The 20,701-nt window shown below is 51.6% G+C and overlaps 1 protein-coding gene across 2 annotated transcripts in view; it reads left to right on the top strand.

Moving 5' to 3' along the window:
• ALS2 (alsin Rho guanine nucleotide exchange factor ALS2) overlaps nt 1-19,122 on the top strand; it is a 384,700-nt gene extending 365,578 nt beyond the window's left edge. For both annotated transcript variants that reach the window (XM_063950453.1, XM_063950454.1), the window contains 3 exons: nt 13,169-13,318; nt 13,408-13,504; nt 18,272-19,122. In XM_063950453.1, coding sequence (XP_063806523.1) covers nt 13,169-13,318; nt 13,408-13,504; nt 18,272-18,310 — 286 coding nt within the window. In that variant the 3' untranslated portion in view covers nt 18,311-19,122. The remainder of the gene's footprint in view (nt 1-13,168; nt 13,319-13,407; nt 13,505-18,271) is intronic.
• Nucleotides 19,123-20,701: the final 1,579 nt, after the last annotated feature.

Raw genomic sequence — 20,701 nt, 5'->3', positions numbered from 1 at the left:
TGGAGAACTGCGTTTATCTGCACTGAGGGTGCAGGTATCTGTGTGGTCAACTTATTTTCAAAAGACGTTTGACTCTATTGCGTCGGTACACACCTTTATACAAGGTGTCATCAAAGTGCAGCCTCCATTTATCCCACCTACAGCGCCAGGCGACTTGAGGTTGGGTTCACATTTCTTACAGTTTTCATATTTTGAACCCTTACAACAAATGGGGATTAAGTTTCTCACTTGGGAAAACATTTTTCTTCTAGCCTTAGCTTCGGCAAGGGTTTTGTTTTCATATTTGGGTGCCTTGTATTCCAAGCCACCGTATTTAAGTTTTCTCATGACAAAGCAATCAGTATACCAATAGTGGTTCCTGTGTTGACAGCACATTCTAGAATTCTGAATGTGGTACACGCATTACGCGTCTATATGTCCCGACCGTCTACAGTACGTAATACGGATACGTTGTTTGTTCTCTATAATGCTGCCAACTGGGGTTAGCCAGTTTTCTCAGCAGACATTATCCAGTTGGATAACAATGACTACAAGTCAGGCTTACTTTAAGGCTAAGTTACAGTCGCCTACGTCAGTAACAGCTCATCCCACAGGTTCTGTGGGAATGTCAGCCCCAGCGGGTCGTGGAGCGTCTACGACGCGGCTACATAGCCTTCAGTGCACCACGTTTGTGCACGTTTACACGTTATGAATGGTTGCGGCATCAGCATCTAGCTTTGGCTGCCTACTGTTACAAGTGTCAAACAGCTCTCCCGCCCACGAGGGAAGCTTTGGTACGTCCCAAGAGTACTCCAGTGACCCCTAGTGGATGAAGAAGAAAATAGGATTTTGGTACTTACCAGGTAAATCCTTTTCTTTGAATCCATAGGGGGCACTGGACGCCCACCCAGAGCAGTTTACCTGGGTTGTTTTAAGCTCAGAGGAGCTTAGGGTAACATGTTTTACCTTGTTTGTATTAAGCTCAAAGGAGCTTATGGTAACACATTTTCACCTTTTTGGTTCAAACTATCAAGGTCTATCGGTTATGCTGTCAACTGTTTAGTTGACATTAACTTTATGGGTCAACTTTGTTGTTGTCCGGTATGTTATAGGAATTCTCCATTGTCAACCTCTCTATAGCAGTTCGCTCAGTAAAAACACTGGGTTCGTACACTGAGGTACTCTGGGATATGGAGGGGTGGAGAGTTCTAAATTTAAATATTCAGTGCCTTTGTTCTGCTACGCCGTCCATATCCCCAAGAGTACTCCAGTGCCCCCTATGGATTCAAAGAAAAGGATTTACCTGGTAAGTACCAAAATCCTATTTTAGAAATGTGCACTGCATGGCATATATAACAATGTGCACTGCTTGGTATATAGAACAGTGTGCACTGCTTGGTATATGTAGCAATGTGCACTGCTTGGTATATAGAACAGTGTGCACTGCTTGGTATATGTAGCAATGTGCACTGCTTGGTATATGTAGCAATGTGCACTGCTTGGCAAATTTAGAAATGTGCACTGCATGGCATATATAACAATGTGCACTGCTTGGTATATAGAACAGTGTGCACTGCTTGGTATATGTAGCAATGTGCACTGCTTGGTATATGAAGCAATGTGCCCTGTTTGGTATATATAACAATGTGCACTGCTTGGCATAGCACTAATATGGTAATGCAGCAGGGGGCGTCACACATAGAAGCAGCAGTGATAGCAGTAATATGATAATACAGCAGGGGGCGTCACACTCACATAGAAGCAGCAGTGACAGCAGTAATATGGTAATACAGCAGGGGGCATCACACTTACATAGAAGCAGCAGTGATAACAGTAATATGGTAATGCAGCAGGGGCCGTCACACTCACATAGAAGCAGCAGTGATAGCAGTAATATGGTAATACAGCAGGGGCGTCACACTCACATAGAAGCAGCAGTGATAGCAGTAATATGGTAATGCAGCAGGGGACGTCACACTTACATAGAAGCAGAAGCGATAGCAGTAATATGGTAATGCAGCAGGGGCCGTCACACTCACATAGAAGCAGCAGTGATAGCAGTAATATGGTAATGCAGCAGGGGACGTCACACTTACATAGAAGCAGAAGCGATAGCAGTAATATGGTGATGCAGCAGGGAGCATCACACTTACATAGAAGCAGCAGCGATAGCAGTAATATGTTAATGCAGCAGGGAGTGTCACACTTACATAGCAGCAGCAGCGATAGCAGTAATATGGTAATGCAGCAGGGGGCGTCACACATAGAAGCAGCAGTGACAGCAGTAATATGGTAATGCAGCAGGGGGCGTCACACTTACATAGAAGCAGCAGTGATAACAGTAATATGGTAATACAGCAGGGGCGTCACACTCACATAGAAGCAGAAGCGATAGCAGTAATATGGTGATGCAGCAGGGGACGTCACACTTACATAGAAGCAGAAGCGATAGCAGTAATATGGTAATGCAGCAGGGGCCGTCACACTCACATAGAAGCAGCAGTGATAGCAGTAATATGGTAATGCAGCAGGGGCCGTCACACTCACATAGAAGCAGCAGTGATAGCAGTAATATGGTAATGCAGCAGGGGGCGTCACACTTACATAGAAGCAGAAGCGATAGCAGTAATATGGTAATGCAGCAGGGGCCGTCACACTCACATAGAAGCAGCAGTGATAGCAGTAATATGGTAATACAGCAGGGGGCGTCACACTCACATAGATGCAGCAGTGATAGCAGTAATATGGTAATGCAGCAGGGGACGTCACACTTACATAGAAGCAGAAGCGATAGCAGTAATATGGTGATGCAGCAGGGAGCATCACACTTACATAGAAGCAGCAGCGATAGCAGTAATATGTTAATGCAGCAGGGAGTGTCACACTTACATAGCAGCAGCAGCGATAGCAGTAATATGGTAATGCAGCAGGGGGCGTCACACATAGAAGCAGCAGTGACAGCAGTAATATGGTAATGCAGCAGGGGGCGTCACACTTACATAGAAGCAGCAGTGATAACAGTAATATGGTAATACAGCAGGGGCGTCACACTCACATAGAAGCAGAAGCGATAGCAGTAATATGGTGATGCAGCAGGGAGCATCACACTCACATAGAAGCAGCAGTGATAGCAGTAATATGGTAATGCAGCAGGGGCCGTCACACTCACATAGAAGCAGCAGCGATAGCAGTAATATGTTAATGCAGCAGGGAGTGTCACACTTACATAGAAGCAGCAGTGATAGCAGTAATATGGTAATACAGCAGGGAGTGTCACACTTACATAGCAGCAGCAGCGATAGCAGTAATATGGTAATGCAGCAGGGGGCGTCACACATAGAAGCAGCAGTGACAGCAGTAATATGGTAATGCAGCAGGGGGCGTCACACTCACATAGAAGCAGCAGTGATAGCAGTAATATGGTAATACAGCAGGGAGTGTCACACTTACATAGCAGCAGCAGCGATAGCAGTAATATGGTAATGCAGCAGGGGGCGTCACACATAGAAGCAGCAGTGACAGCAGTAATATGGTAATGCAGCAGGGGGCGTCACACTCACATAGAAGCAGCAGTGATAGCAGTAATATGGTAATGCAGCAGGAGGCGTCACACTCGCATAGAGGCAGCAGTGACAGCAGTAATATGGTAATACAGCAGGGGGCATCACACTCACATAGAAGCAGCAGTGATAGCAGTAATATGGTAATACAGCAGGGGGCGTCACACTCACATAGAAGCAGCAGCGATAGCAGTAATATGGTAATGCAGCAGGGGGCGTCACACTTACATAGAAGCAGCAGTGATAGCAGTAATATGGTAATACAGCAGGGGCGTCACACTTACATAGAAGCAGCAGTGATAGCAGTAATATGGTAATACAGCAGGGGGCGTCACACTCACATAGAAGCAGCAGTGATAGCAGTAATATGGTAATGCAGCAGGGGGCGTCACACTCACATAGAAGCAGCAGAGATAGTAATATGGTAATACAGCAGGGGGCATCACATTACTGTGTGGGGTCACATAGAAGCAGCAGTGACAGCAGTAATATGGTAATGCAGCAGGGGGCATCACACTCACATAGAGGTAGCAGTGATGGCAGTAATATGGTAATGCAGCAGGGGACGTCACACTTACATAGAGGCAGCAGTGATGGCAGTAATATGGTAATGCAGCAGAGGGGCGTCACACTTGCATAGAAGCAGCAGCGATAACAGTAATATGGTAATATGGGTGGTATTCATGTGACTGGCGATCTGCTGACCGGCAGTCACATGACCTCCTCCACCATCCCGCCGGCTCAGTATCCCGATGGTCGGCATGCCGACCAACAGGGACTATTTCCACTTGTGGGTGTCCACGACACCCATAGAGTGGGAATAGAACCCGTGGCGACCGCAGGTCGCCACCGAGCCCGCAGCGTGGCGAGCGCAGCGTGGCGAGCGCAGCGAGCCCGCAAGGGGCTTGCTGCACTCGCCCCTCCCCGCCGGGATCCCGGCGTCGGTATGCTGCCGGGATCCCGGCGTCGGTAAGCTGACCGCCGGTCAGGAGACCGCCGGTCAGCCATACTACACCCGGTAAATAGCAGGGGTCATCACACGTACATAGAAGCAGTGCGATAGGAGTAATATGGTAATACAGCAGGGGGTGTCACACTTACATAGAAGCAGCAGTGATAGCAGTAATATGGTAATGCAGCAGGGGGTATCACACTTACATAGAAGCAGCAGTGATAGCAGTAATATGGTAATGCAGCAGGGGCGTCACACTCACATAGATGCAGCAGTGATAGCAGTAATATGGTAATGCAGCAGGGGGCGTCACAGTTACATAGAAGCAGAAGCGATAGCAGTAATATGGTAATGCAGCAGGGGGCGTCACACTCACATAGAAGCAGCAGCGATAGCAGTAATATGGTAATGCAGCAGGGGCGTCACAGTTACATAGAAGCAGAAGCGATAGCAGTAATATGGTAATACAGCAGGGGGCGTCACACTCACATAGAAGCAGCAGCGATAGCAGTAATATGGTAATGCAGCAGGGGGCGTGACGCTTACATAGCAGCAGCAGTGATAGCAGTAATATGGTAATGCAGCAGGGGGCGTCACACTTACATAGAAGCAGCAGTGATAGCAGTAATATGGTAATGCAGCAGGGGGCGTGACGCTTACATAGCAGCAGCAGTGATAGCAGTAATATGGTAATGCAGCAGGGGGCGTCACACTCGCATAGAAGCAGCAGTGATAGCAGTAATATGGTAAGGCAGCAGGGGGCGTCACACTTACATAGAAGCAGCAGTGATAGCAGTGATATGGTAATGCAGCAGGGGTCATCACACGTACATAGAAGCAGCACGATAGCAGTAATATGGTAATACAGCAGGGGGCGTGACGCTTACATAGCAGCAGTGATAGCAGTAATATGGTAATGCAGTAGGGGGTGTCACACTTACATAGAAGCAGCAGTGATAGCAGTAATATGGTAATACAGCAGGGGTCATCACACGTACATAGAAGCAGCGCGATAGCAGTACTATGGTAATACAGCAGGGGGCGTCACGCTTATATAGCAGCAGCAGTGATAGCAGTAATATGGTAATACAGCAGGGGCGTCACACTTACATAGAAGCAGCAGCGATAGCAGTAATATGGTAATGCAGCAGGGGGCGTCACACTTACATAGAAGCAGAAGCGATATCAGTAATATGGTAATGCCGCAGGGGCGTCACACATAGAAGCAGCAGTAATATGGTAATACAGCAGGGGGGCGTCGCACTCGCATAGAAGCAGCAATAGCAGTAAAATGGTAATGCAGCAGGGGGCGTCACACTCGCATAGAAGCAGCAGTGTTAGCAGTAATATGGTAATGCAACAGGGGGTGTCACACTTACATAGAAGCAGCAGCGATAGCAGTAATATGGTAATACAGCAGGGGGTGTCACACTTACATAGAAGCAGCAGTGATAGCAGTAATATGGTAATGCAGCAGGGGGCGTCACACTCACATAGAAGCAGCAGTGATAGCAGTAATATGGTAATACAGCAGGGGGCGTCACACTTACATAGAAGCAGCAGAGATAGTAATATGGTAATACAGCAGGGGGCATCACATTACTGTCTGGGGTCACATAGAAGCAGCGGTGATAGCAGTAATATGGTAATGCAGCAGGGGGCGTCACACTCACACAGATGCAGCAGCGATAGCAGTAATATGGTAATGCAGCAGGGGTGTCACACTTACATAGAAGCAGCAGTGATAGCAGTAATATGGTAATGCAGCAGGGGGCGTCACACTCACATAGAAGCAGCAGTGAGAGCAGTAATATGGTAATGCAGCAGGCGGGGTCACACTCACATAGACGCAGCAGTGATAGCAGTAATATGGTAATGCAGCAGGGGTGTCACACTTACATAGAAGCAGCAGTGATAGCAGTAATATGGTAATACAGCAGGGGTCGTCACACTTACATAGAAGCAGCAGCGATAGCAGTAATATGGTAATGCAGCAGGGGGCGTCACATTTACATAGCAGCGATAGCAGTAATATGGTAATGCAGCAGGGGGCGTCACACATAGAAGCAGCAGTGACAGCAGTAATATGGTAATGCAGCAGGGGGCGTCACACTCACATAGAAGCAGCAGTGATAGCAGTAATATGGTAATGCAGCAGGAGGCGTCACACTCGCATAGAGGCAGCAGTGACAGCAGTAATATGGTAATGCAGCAGGAGGCGTCACACTCGCATAGAGGCAGCAGTGACAGCAGTAATATGGTAATACAGCAGGGGTCATCACACGTACATAGAAGCAGCGCGATAGCAGTACTATGGTAATACAGCAGGGGGCGTCACGCTTATATAGCAGCAGCAGTGATAGCAGTAATGTGGTAATGCAGTAGGGGGCGTCACACTTACATAGAAGCAGCAGCGATAGCAGTAATATGGTAATGCAGCAGGGGGCGTCACACTTACATAGAAGCAGAAGCGATATCAGTAATATGGTAATGCCGCAGGGGCGTCACACATAGAAGCAGCAGTAATATGGTAATACAGCAGGGGGGCGTCGCACTCGCATAGAAGCAGCAATAGCAGTAAAATGGTAATGCAGCAGGGGGCGTCACACTCGCATAGAAGCAGCAGTGTTAGCAGTAATATGGTAATGCAACAGGGGGTGTCACACTTACATAGAAGCAGCAGCGATAGCAGTAATATGGTAATACAGCAGGGGGTGTCACACTTACATAGAAGCAGCAGTGATAGCAGTAATATGGTAATGCAGCAGGGGGCGTCACACTCACATAGAAGCAGCAGTGATAGCAGTAATATGGTAATACAGCAGGGGGCGTCACACTTACATAGAAGCAGCAGAGATAGTAATATGGTAATACAGCAGGGGGCATCACATTACTGTCTGGGGTCACATAGAAGCAGCGGTGATAGCAGTAATATGGTAATGCAGCAGGGGGCGTCACACTCACACAGATGCAGCAGCGATAGCAGTAATATGGTAATGCAGCAGGGGCGTCACACTTACATAGAAGCAGCAGTGATAGCAGTAATATGGTAATGCAGCAGGGGGCGTCACACTCACATAGAAGCAGCAGTGATAGCAGTAATATGGTAATGCAGCAGGCGGGGTCACACTCACATAGACGCAGCAGTGATAGCAGTAATATGGTAATGCAGCAGGGGTGTCACACTTACATAGAAGCAGCAGTGATAGCAGTAATATGGTAATACAGCAGGGGTCGTCACACTTACATAGAAGCAGCAGCGATAGCAGTAATATGGTAATGCAGCAGGGGGCGTCACATTTACATAGCAGCGATAGCAGTAATATGGTAATGCAGCAGGGGGCGTCACACATAGAAGCAGCAGTGACAGCAGTAATATGGTAATGCAGCAGGGGGCGTCACACTCACATAGAAGCAGCAGTGATAGCAGTAATATGGTAATGCAGCAGGAGGCGTCACACTCGCATAGAGGCAGCAGTGACAGCAGTAATATGGTAATACAGCAGGGGGCATCACACTCACATAGAAGCAGCAGTGATAGCAGTAATATGGTAATACAGCAGGGGGCGTCACACTCACATAGAAGCAGCAGTGATAGCAGTAATATGGTAATACAGCAGGGGCGTCACACTTACATAGAAGCAGCAGTGATAGCAGTAATATGGTAATACAGCAGGGGGCGTCACACTCACATAGAAGCAGCAGTGATAGCAGTAATATGGTAATGCAGCAGGGGGCGTCACACTCACATAGAAGCAGCAGAGATAGTAATATGGTAATACAGCAGGGGGCATCACATTACTGTGTGGGGTCACATAGAAGCAGCAGTGACAGCAGTAATATGGTAATGCAGCAGGGGGCATCACACTCACATAGAGGTAGCAGTGATGGCAGTAATATGGTAATGCAGCAGGGGACGTCACACTTACATAGAGGCAGCAGTGATGGCAGTAATGTGGTAATGCAGCAGAGGGGCGTCACACTTGCATAGAAGCAGCAGCGATAACAGTAATATGGTAATATGGGTGGTATTCATGTGACTGGCGATCTGCTGACCGGCAGTCACATGACCTCCTCCACCATCCCGCCGGCTCAGTATCCCGATGGTCTGCATGCCGACCAACACGGACTATTTCCACTTGTGGGTGTCCACGACACCCATAGAGTGGGAATAGAACCCGTGGCGACCGCAGGTCGCCACCGAGCCCGCAGCGTGGCGAGCGCAGCGAGCCCGCAAGGGGCTTGCTGCACTCGCCCCTCCCCGCCGGGATCCCGGCGTCGGTATGCTGCCGGGATCCCGGCGTCGGTAAGCTGACCGCCGGTCAGGAGACCGCCGGTCAGCCATACTACACCCGGTAAATAGCAGGGGTCATCACACGTACATAGAAGCAGTGCGATAGGAGTAATATGGTAATACAGCAGGGGGTGTCACACTTACATAGAAGCAGCAGTGATAGCAGTAATATGGTAATGCAGCAGGGGGTATCACACTTACATAGAAGCAGCAGTGATAGCAGTAATATGGTAATGCAGCAGGGGCGTCACACTCACATAGATGCAGCAGTGATAGCAGTAATATGGTAATGCAGCAGGGGGCGTCACAGTTACATAGAAGCAGAAGCGATAGCAGTAATATGGTAATGCAGCAGGGGGCGTCACACTCACATAGAAGCAGCAGCGATAGCAGTAATATGGTAATGCAGCAGGGGCGTCACAGTTACATAGAAGCAGAAGCGATAGCAGTAATATGGTAATACAGCAGGGGGCGTCACACTCACATAGAAGCAGCAGCGATAGCAGTAATATGGTAATGCAGCAGGGGGCGTGACGCTTACATAGCAGCAGCAGTGATAGCAGTAATATGGTAATGCAGCAGGGGGCGTCACACTTACATAGAAGCAGCAGTGATAGCAGTAATATGGTAATGCAGCAGGGGGCGTGACGCTTACATAGCAGCAGCAGTGATAGCAGTAATATGGTAATGCAGCAGGGGGCGTCACACTCACATAGAAGCAGCAGTGATAGCAGTAATATGGTAAGGCAGCAGGGGGCGTCACACTTACATAGAAGCAGCAGTGATAGCAGTGATATGGTAATGCAGCAGGGGTCATCACACGTACATAGAAGCAGCACGATAGCAGTAATATGGTAATACAGCAGGGGGCGTGACGCTTACATAGCAGCAGTGATAGCAGTAATATGGTAATGCAGTAGGGGGTGTCACACTTACATAGAAGCAGCAGTGATAGCAGTAATATGGTAATACAGCAGGGGTCATCACACGTACATAGAAGCAGCGCGATAGCAGTACTATGGTAATACAGCAGGGGGCGTCACGCTTATATAGCAGCAGCAGTGATAGCAGTAATGTGGTAATGCAGTAGGGGGCGTCACACTTACATAGAAGCAGCAGCGATAGCAGTAATATGGTAATGCAGCAGGGGGCGTCACACTTACATAGAAGCAGAAGCGATATCAGTAATATGGTAATGCCGCAGGGGCGTCACACATAGAAGCAGCAGTAATATGGTAATACAGCAGGGGGGCGTCGCACTCGCATAGAAGCAGCAATAGCAGTAAAATGGTAATGCAGCAGGGGGCGTCACACTCGCATAGAAGCAGCAGTGTTAGCAGTAATATGGTAATGCAACAGGGGGTGTCACACTTACATAGAAGCAGCAGCGATAGCAGTAATATGGTAATACAGCAGGGGGTGTCACACTTACATAGAAGCAGCAGTGATAGCAGTAATATGGTAATGCAGCAGGGGGCGTCACACTCACATAGAAGCAGCAGTGATAGCAGTAATATGGTAATACAGCAGGGGGCGTCACACTTACATAGAAGCAGCAGAGATAGTAATATGGTAATACAGCAGGGGGCATCACATTACTGTCTGGGGTCACATAGAAGCAGCGGTGATAGCAGTAATATGGTAATGCAGCAGGGGGCGTCACACTCGCACAGATGCAGCAGCGATAGCAGTAATATGGTAATGCAGCAGGGGCGTCACACTTACATAGAAGCAGCAGTGATAGCAGTAATATGGTAATGCAGCAGGGGGCGTCACACTCACATAGAAGCAGCAGTGATAGCAGTAATATGGTAATGCAGCAGGCGGGGTCACACTCACATAGACGCAGCAGTGATAGCAGTAATATGGTAATGCAGCAGGGGGCGTCACACTTACATAGAAGCAGCAGTAATATGGTAATGCAGCAGGGGGCGTCACACTTAAATAGAAGCAGCAGTGATAGCAGTAATATGGTAATACAGCAGGGGACATCACATTACTGTATGGGGTTACATAGAAGCAGCGGTGATAGCAGTAATATGGTAATGCAACAGGGGGTGTCACACTTACATAGAAGCAGCAGTGATAGCAGTAATATGGTAATGCAGCAGGGGACATAACATTACTGTATGGGGTTACATAGAAGCAGCAGCGATAGCAGTAATATGGTAATGCAGCAGGGGGTGTCACACTTACATAGAAGCAGCAGTGATAGCAGTAATATGGTAATGCAGCAGGGGGCGTCACACTCACATAGAGGCAGAAGTGATAGCAGTAATATGGTAATACAGCAGGGGGCGTCACACTTACATAGAAGCAGCAGTGATAGCAGTAATATGGTAATGCAGCAGGGAGCGTCACACTCACATAGAAGCAGCAGTAATAGCAGGGCCGGTTCTTAGCTTTGTGGCGCCCCGGGCAAAATATAGGGGCGTGGCTTCAAATGGGGGCGTGGTCACGACGCTGAAAGAAAAAATGAAATAAAAAAAAAGTATACTTACCATCCCCGTTCCTGATCCAGACCGCTGCAGACCCCCTCCGCCGGCGGCGCCGCTCTTCTCCTCTCCTCTCTTCGATCTATGGGAGAGACGTTATTACGTCTCTCCCATAGAACAGCATAGACACTAGAGGTCAATTATGACCCCTAGTGTCTGTGCCGCTGTGCGGTGCGCGATGATGTCATCGCGCATCGCACAGCAAAGGTCCTCTACATGAAGGGAAACTAGACCGTAGCGTCTAGTTTCCCTTCATGGAGAGGACCTTTGCTGTGCGGTGCGCGATGACGTCATCGCGCACCGCACAACTAAGGTCTTCTCAATGAAGGGAAACTAGACGCTACGTGTCTGGTTCCCTTCAAAGCGGGGGGGCACAGTGGTGGATCTTGCCCTGGTGCGGCGCCCTCCGGATGGCGCCGGCGCCCTCCGGAAGGCGGCGCCCCGGGCAAAAGTACCGCTTGCCCGTGGCAAGAACCGCCACTGAGTTATAGCAGTAATATGGTAATGCAACAGGGGGTGTCACACTTACATAGAAGCAGCAGTAATAGCAGTAATATGGTAATGCAGCAGGGGGCGTCACACTCACATAGAAGCAGCAGTGATAGCAGTAATATGGTAATGCAGCAGGGGGCGTCACACTCACATAGAAGCAGCAGTGATAGCAGTTTTATGGTAATGCAGCAGGGGGTGTCACACTTACATAGAAGCAGCAGTGATAGCAGTAATATGGTAATACAGCAGGGGGCGTCACACTTACATAGAAGCAGCAGTGATAGCAGTAATATGGTAATGCAGCAGGGGGCGTCACACTCACATAGAAGCAGCAGTGATAGCAGTTTTATGGTAATGCAGCAGGGGGTGTCACACTTACATAGAAGCAGCAGTGATAGCAGTAATATGGTAATGCAGCAGGGGGTGTCACACTTACATAGAAGCAGCAGTGATAGCAGTAATATGGTAATGCAGCAGGGGGCGTCACACTCACATAGAAGCAGCAGTGATAGCAGTAATATGGTAATGCAGCAGGGGGTGTCACACTTACATAGAAGCAGCAGTGATAGCAGTAATATGGTAATACAGCAGGGTGCGTCTCATTACTGTATGGGGTCACATAGAAGCAGCAGTGATAGCAGTAATATGGTAATACAGCAGGGGGCGTCACACTCACATAGAAGCAGCAGTGATAGCAGTAATATGGTAATGCAGCAGGGGGTGTCACACTTACATAGAAGCAGTGATATGGCTATGTCCATATTGGCGCTGTTATCTACAAGATAGTACGCTGACAGTGGGCAGTGTATGAACGGTCAGCATCACTGACTGTTCCGACATCTGCAGATGTCGTTGCCTGGCGCACAGCACTTTCCGTGGCTATCTTCCAAAATTCCGCGGGGGCAGCTGGGAGAATTCTGAGCGGCGCACAAGTGTTGCAAGCATTAGTCAAAGCTGGTGGAGAGAGAGAGTGTTCGCCTCGGAAGACAGGTAGTTTATCACTCTCCCACTTCGGCACACCTGTTAATAATACATGTTGGCGTTATGTGGACCCGCTACCCCGTGGTCCGGAGGTGAAGCGCGTCCTTACACATAACGTATTTTAATACATCTACCCATAATACTGCTGATTAGTGCTTGGAGATCTCACATAAATAATACCAAGCCATTTATGTGGAGGAAGTTGTAACACACAAGAAGAAAGGATGAGGATTGTCTTGGTGGGAAGACGTGTGTATACAGAGTAGGTTTGCTGTATTCAGTGAGTGCTGAACGTGATGGGTCACACGTGATGCTCTGTTGTTCCAGGGTTGAGCCCAGTGTGTACCATCAGACTCTCGCTGGCTGTAATGATACACTAAGGTGTAAACACATTGTCACCCTTTGCTATTTGCAGCACTACATTCACACCGTCAGACAAGCTGAAGGTCATCCAACAAACCTTTGAGGAGATCACGCAGGAAGCACAAGAGGCACACAAGGAAGGCTTCCTCTGGTCCATGGATGAGCTGTTCCCCGTTTTCCTCTATGTTGTCCTTAGGGCCAGGTCAGTCTAGCTAAATATACCGTGCATCTGCTTCCACTTGCAGAAGCCGAGTCTTCAATGACCAATGTTTCCTTCTCATTTCTGCTCAGGATACGAAATCTGGGTTCAGAGGTCCATCTGATAGAAGATCTGATGGATCCATATCTGCAGCATGGAGAGCAAGGGATAATGTTTACTACATTGAAGGTGAAATAATAAGAATCTACAGTAACTTTGCTTGTCTGCCTGTTGGCCATAGAACTTTTACAGCTAGTTTAGAGAATGACGAGTCACAGGGTCATTCTGTATTTTTACTTTGTAAATTAGACTTAGGGGAAAATGATACCAAGGTCAACTTTCATACTAGTTCTGGTGGGAGGATCTGGACGGATGCGATGGGCACACGTTACGTCGGTATATTGTTGCCGGGAAGATAGGACAGATGGAGGAGGAGGTGATCTGTAGAAGGCACATCCCAGAGTCGGGTAACGTAGAAGATCACCCATCAGATGAGAGAAGAGGCTGCCGCTGGCAGAACATGTGCGCTGTGCCTCTTCTAGTGGCCTGGTTAAGTGGGCACCTCATCTCAAGGCCCAGCAAAGCCCTTCATGGTAAAGCCTGGTATGCCCCCCTGCCCAGGCCGGTGAATGAAATGCAGTCACTAAGTCCACTTGCCATGTTGATGCCATGAATTGCGCAGCTTAGTGTTTGCCGTGACCTCTGGCTGGAGATTTGGGGTCCTGGAAGAAGTGCAATTGTTACTCCATAAAGGTACAAACCAGGAAAACAAATACTAGACATGAAGGTAGATCCAGTAGGTTGTGTGTAGTCAGCCCCTAAGATATCTCTAAATGACTTGTGTTCTTTCCTTGGCACATCTGGGCCCAGCTGCATGCAGAGCAATAAGACGGAAGTAATTTCATATTGCTCTGCAGAGGTCGTCCTTCATTCAGTAACCATACATAGGTACAGCAGCAGAGGCCCGTGCCCTCCCTGTCATTTGTGGCCTCCGTCCCCCGTCCGTTCCCCCCCCCCCTGCTTGTGTCACCGAGACACGCTGCCGCACAATCCAGCGGCAGCGTGTCTCAGCTGTCAGGAGGAGAGCGCGGCTATGTCTGGCGGCGTGTAGCGGACTTCCAACCAGCCGCCAGTTCGTGAGCCAATCAGAGCTCGCGGACCGGCAGCCAATCAGGAGCCGCCGCTGCCGGTCCGCGAGCTCTGATTGGCTCACGAACCTGCGGCTAGTTTGAAGTCCTACACGCCACCGGCGCCAGACATAGCCGCACTCTCCTCCTGACATCCTCAGAGCCGGGCGAAGAAGTAGCAGCAGCGGTAAGCAGCTGCAGCACTGCTGTGGGGGCATTTGTATACCTGGCACTGTGGGGGCAATTGTTTACCTGGCACTGTGGGGGCATTTGTATACCTGACACTGTGGGGGCATTTTTGGATCTGGCACTGTGGGGGCATTACTACTGGAAGCTAAACTACAATGGGGCAAACTACAGGGGGGCATTACTACTGGTGGCTAAACTACAAGCAGGCAAACTACTGGGGGCATTACCACTGGGAGGCTAAACTATAAAGGGGGGGGGGGGTAAACTACTGGGGTCATAACTGCAGGGGCATTACCACTGGGGGCATAACTACTAGGGCGCTAAATGACTGCGGGTGTTACTATGGGCAACATTACTACTGGGGGCAATACGGGCATTGCATAAGGGGCACCACTACTATGGGGTCTATATAAGGGGCACTACCAGTACAGTGGACATTGCATAATGAGCGCTACAACTGTGGGCATTGTATAAGAAGCGCCACCTCACATGTACTTGCCCCTTCCTTGGTGCCCCCCCTATCATTTTCTTCTGGATCCGCGCCTGTACAGCAGGGTGGGCAGCTCAGCACTGTTCTGTGGCTCTGGTAATTACATGAGAACCAGGAAAGGGAGAGGATCTATAGCATAAAGAGATGGCCCGCTCTCCACCACAGCCCTGTTTCATAAATAGTTCTACTGCAGATCCAACCAGCTGAGAATTATATATAGCATTTATATATAGTAAACAGTATTGCAGAGGGGAGGGGAGGGGGGGGTTAAAGGTCTGATGAAGGTGCCCTGTGGAGGCCCAGGTTCCCCCTTTGCCTGGCAGTAGCATTTGCAGCTCTTCCCAGCCCAGCACGTGGCTGTGGGCTGGGCTGCGCTGTGTGCCGGGCTGCGCTGTGTGCCGGGCTGGGCTGCGCTTGTGTGTGTCCTGGGCTGCTGCGCTTGTGTGTGTCCTGGGCTGCTGCGCTTGTGTGTGTCCTGGGCTGCTGCGCTTGTGTGTGTGCTGGGCTGCTGCGCTCGTGTGTGTGCTGGGCTGCGCTTGTGTGTGTCCTGGGCTGCTGCGCTTGTGTGTGTCCTGGGCTGCGCTTGTGTGTGTCCTGGGCTGCTGCGCTTGTGTGTGTCCTGGGCTGCTGCGCTTGTGTGTGTCCTGGGCTGCTGCGCTTGTGTGTGTGCTGGGCTGCTGCGCTTGTGTGTGTGCTGGGCTGCTGCGCTTGTGTGTGTGCTGGGCTGCGCTTGTGTGTGTCCTGGGCTGCTGCGCTTGTGTGTGTGCTGGGCTGCGCTTGTGTGTGTCCTGGGCTGCTGCGCTTGTGTGTGTGCTGGGCTGCTGCGCTTGTGTGTGTCCTGGGCTGCTGCGCTTGTGTGTGTGCTGGGCTGCGCTTGTGCGTGTCCTGGGCTGCTGCGCTTGTGTGTGTCCTGGGCTGCTGCGCTTGTGTGTGTCCTGGGCTGCTGCGCTTGTGTGTGTCCTGGGCTGCTGCGCTTGTGTGTGTGCTGGGCTGCGCTTGTGTGTGTCCTGGGCTGCTGCGCTTGTGTGTGTCCTGGGCTGCTGCGCTTGTGTGTGTCCTGGGCTGCTGCGCTTGTGTGTGTCCTGGGCTGCTGCGCTGTGTGTGTGCTAGGCTGCGCTGTGTGTGCTGGGCTGCTGCGCTGTGTGTGGCTGCGCTGTGTGCTGGGCTGTGCGGTGTGTGCCGGGCTGTGCTGTGTATTGCTGTGTGGTGTGTGCCGGGCTGCGCTGTGTGTTGCTGCGCGGTGTGTGCCGGGCTGCGCTGTGTGGTGTGTGCCTGGCTGCGCTGTGTGGTGTGTGCCGGGCTGCGCTGTGTGGTGTGTGCCGGGCTGCGCTGTGTGGTGTGTGCCGGGCTGCGCTGTGTGTTGCTGCGCTGTGTGTGCCGGGCTGCGCTGTGTGGTGTGTGCCGGGCTGCGCTGTGTGTGCCGGGCTGCGCTGTGTGGTGTGTGCCGGGCTGCGCTGTGTGGTGTGTGCCGGGCTGCGCTGTGTGTGCCGGGCTGCGCTGTGTGTTGCTGCGCTGTGTGTGCCGGGCTGCGCTGTGTGGTGTGTGCCGGGCTGCGCTGTGTGTGCCGGGCTGCGCTGTGTGTTGCTGCGCTGTGTGTGCCGGGCTGCGCTGTGTGGTGTGTGCCGGGCTGCGCTGTGTGGTGTGTGCCGGGCTGCGCTGTGTGGTGTGTGCTGGGCTGCGCGGTGTGTGCCGGGCTGGGCTGTGTGTGCCGGGCTGGGCTGTGTGTTGCTGCGCTGTGTGTGCCGGGCTGCGCTGTGTGGTGTGTGCCGGGCTGCGCTGTGTGGTGTGTGCCGGGCTGCGCTGTGTGGTGTGTGCTGGGCTGCGCGGTGTGTACCGGGCTGGGCTGTGTGTTGCTGCGCTGTGTGTGCCGGGCTGCGCTGTGTGGTGTGTGCCGGGCTGGGCTGTGTGTTGCTGCGCTGTGTGTGCCGGGCTGCGCTGTGTGGTGTGTGCCGGGCTGCGCTGTGTGGTGTGTGCCGGGGTGTGGTGTGTGCCGGGCTGGGCTGTGTGTTGCTGCGCTGTGTGTGCCGGGCTGCGCTGTGTGGTGTGTGCCGGGCTGCGCTGTGTGGTGTGTGCCGGGCTGCGCTGTGTGGTGTGTGCCGGGCTGGGCTGTGTGTTGCTGCGCTGTGTGTGCCGGGCTGGGCTGTGTGGTGTGTGCCGGGCTGCGCTGTGTGGTGTGTGCCGGGCTGCGCTGTGTGGTGTGTGCCGGGCTGGGCTGTGTGTTGCTGCGCTGTGTGTGCCGGGCTGCGCTGTGTGGTGTGTGCCGGGCTGCGCTGTGTGGTGTGTGCCGGGCTGCGCTGTGTGGTGTGTGCCGGGCTGGGCTGTGTGTTGCTGCGCTGTGTGTGCCGGGCTGCGCTGTGTGGTGTGTGCCGGGCTGCGCTGTGTGGTGTGTGCCGGGCTGCGCTGTGTGGTGTGTGCCGGGCTGGGCTGTGTGTTGCTGCGCTGTGTGTGCCGGGCTGCGCTGTGTGGTGTGTGCCGGGCTGCAGTGTCGTCAGGGAGGTGCTTAAAACACAAAGTTTTCTGTTTTTCTTTCTAAGCGTGCATGACCACGCCTCCTGTGATTAGGCCACACCCCCTGAAAAGTACCAGGGCCCAGCCTGGCTCTCTACTGCCCTGATAGTAAATAACCATGACCTCAAACTACCAGCAGTCACATTACTGTCCCCCAGTGTATGAATAAATCCCCCCAGACACACTGATGTGTAGAATGCTGAGCGTGGACTCCACTGCCGGCTTCCCGGAGGACTAGGAATGGAGAATGGAAGGGAAGGCTCCTCCATCAGCTGGCTGGTCCCGGGGGAGGGGTGGTCATCTGGTGTAACTGGGGTCTTCTGTCTCCTGCTCTTTGCTGGGTTGTATAGAAGTCGATGTGGGGGGGCGGATATCTTTCAGCTCATACCAGGCAATCTACCGCCCCCATCGCGGGCGCTCCGATCTATACGTCCGTTTCTTGCACGTTACAGCGCCAAGTGTAATATGGCTGTATTCATTTCTGGAATGAGATGCAATTGCTATAAGCGCTGGTACGTGATTACAGATGCTCGCCTTATTGTACATTTCCATGTGTGGAGAGCGCTGAGACTGCCTGCGTGCCGCGCTCACATAGACATACGTCACTATGTATAATGTCACATGTGCTTTGTTTTATGACAGGCGTGCTATTACCAAATCCAACATGAAAAACTCCACTAGACGTACCGGAGCTTGGTGGCAATATGGCGGTGTATTGTCACTGCCGCTGCTCGGGGGCAGATCACCTGGAGGGGACGCTACGCTGCCACGCCTTGTGCCGCTGAGGGAGAAGCGTCTGCTATACATCCTGTAATATAATACGAGATGGGGAAGCAGCTGAAGACTATGGCACGGATGTCCGTCTTATTATCAGTATCGTTGTTGCTGCTTATTAACAATCGAAGCATCGGCTATCGCTGCGGCGTCTGTGTTCTGCTACTGACACCAGAAGCCGCTTCTTAAAAGCAATTTGCTGTGGTTACATCCCAGCCTGGAATCTGCGCACAAACCATGTGAACTCGTTTGATATCGTTATTTTATTCTAATGTCCTGACTTGCGGTTATAACGTGATCTTTTTGGAATCCTGTTTAAACAAAGATTTTCTTTTTCTCCCCATTGTGGCATGTAGGGAATTGCAGCCAATTGCAGTGTACTATAATATCCGGCTCACTAGGAGGTTTCTGTATAAAAGCCGCCACCTCCAGGCGTCTTCTGCTATTAACTGCAATGCCATTTTATATTTCGGATTTGTACACCCCAGAAATAAACACCTAGGAGTCTTACACTGGCTGAGATCGTCTCTGGCGGGGCTCATCCACAGCTGCCAGAGAACAGGTGACCAGTCACGAGCCAACCAGCTAGAGGCGTCCTGAAACCAACGGGTCCTGAAAACACCAGCTCGCCAGATGCCCTAATACAGCATATACCGGGATGTCAGCCATGAAAAGCACATTATAAACCTGGTGTTTCATAAATAGAAATTGAAAAAGTATTCTACATATTGCTTCATATTTATTGTGCACTTTGACATTATTTATACAAATATGTGTCCACTAAATGATATACATTTCTATGAAAGGTCTGGACACGCCCTCGCCAAATTTTAATGCAAAAGAATTTTTTATTTGCTGAGTTGAAGAGATTTAAAAATTAAGTGAATGTGAAATGCAGAAGTCTATGAACCCTGTCAGTCCGTAACACCAGCTGTCCCCCCCCCCCTCCCCAACTCTTCTCTGTACCCAGCTGTCTCCCCCCCCCCCCCCCACCCCAACTCTTCTCTGTACCCAGCTGTCTCCCCCCCCCCAACTCTTCTCTGTACCCAGCTGTCTCCCCCCCCCAACTCTTCTCTGTACCCAGCTGTCTCCCCCCACTCTTCTCTGTACCCAGCTGTCTCCCCTCACTCTTCCCTGTACCCAGCTGTCTCCCCCCACTCTTCTCTGTAACCAGCTGTCTCCCCCCACTCTTCTCTGTACCCAGCTGTCTCCCCTCACTCTTCCCTGTACCCAGCTGTCTCCCCCCACTCTTCTCTGTAACCAGCTGTCTCCCCCCACTCTTCTCTGTACCCAGCTGTCTCCCCCCACTCTTCTCTGTACCCAGCTGTCTCCCCCCACTCTTCCCTGTACCCAGCTGTCTCCCCCCACTCTTCCCTGTACCCAGCTGTCTCCCCCCACTCTTCTCTGTACCCAGCTGTCTCCCCCCACTCTTCTCTGTACCCAGCTGTCTCCCCCCACTCTTCTCTGTACCAAGCTATCTCCCCCCACTCTTCTCTGTACCCAGCTGTCTCCCCCCACTCTTCTCTGTACCCAGCTGTCTCCTCCCACTCTTCCCTGTACCCAGCTGTCTCCCCCCACTCTTCTCTGTACCCAGCTGTCTCCCCCCACTCTTCCCTGTGCCCAGCTGTCTCCCCCACTCTTCCCTGTACCCAGCTGTCTCCCCCCCCCCCACTCTTCTCTGTACCCAGCTGTCTCCCCCACACTCTTCCCTGTACCCAGCTGTCTCCTCCCACTCTTCCCTGTACCCAGCTGTCTCCCCCCCCCCCCCCACTCTTCTCTGTACCCAGCTGTCTCCCCCCACTCTTCTCTGTACCCAGCTGTCTCCCCCCACTCTTCTCTGTTCCCAGCTGTCTCCTCCCACTCTTCCCTGTACCCAGCTGTCTCCCCCCCCCCCACTCTTCCCTGTACCCAGCTGTCTCCCCCCCCCACTCTTCTCTGTACCCAGCTGTCTCCCCCACACTCTTCCCTGTAGCCAGCTGTCTCCCTCCCCCACTCTTCTCTGTACCCAGCTGTCTCCTCCCACTCTTCCCTGTACCCAGCTGTCTCCCCCCCCCCCACTCTTCTCTGTACCCAGCTGTCTCCCCCCACTCTTCTCTGTTCCCAGCTGTCTCCTCCCACTCTTCCCTGTACCCAGCTGTCTCCCCCCCCCCACTCTTCCCTGTACCCAGCTGTCTCCGCCCACTCTTCTCTGTACCCAGCTGTCTCCCCCCACTCTTCCCTGTGCCCAGCTGTCTCCCCCCACTCTTCCCTGTGCCCAGCTGTCTCCCCCCACTCTTCCCTGTACCCAGCTGTCTCCCC

Source organism: Pseudophryne corroboree, assembly GCF_028390025.1.
Source record: "Pseudophryne corroboree isolate aPseCor3 chromosome 7 unlocalized genomic scaffold, aPseCor3.hap2 SUPER_7_unloc_10, whole genome shotgun sequence".
Taxonomy (NCBI): Eukaryota; Metazoa; Chordata; class Amphibia; order Anura; family Myobatrachidae; genus Pseudophryne; species Pseudophryne corroboree.
Note: the sequence above shows the minus strand (reverse complement) of the source record. Positions and strands in the feature narration are given on the sequence as shown.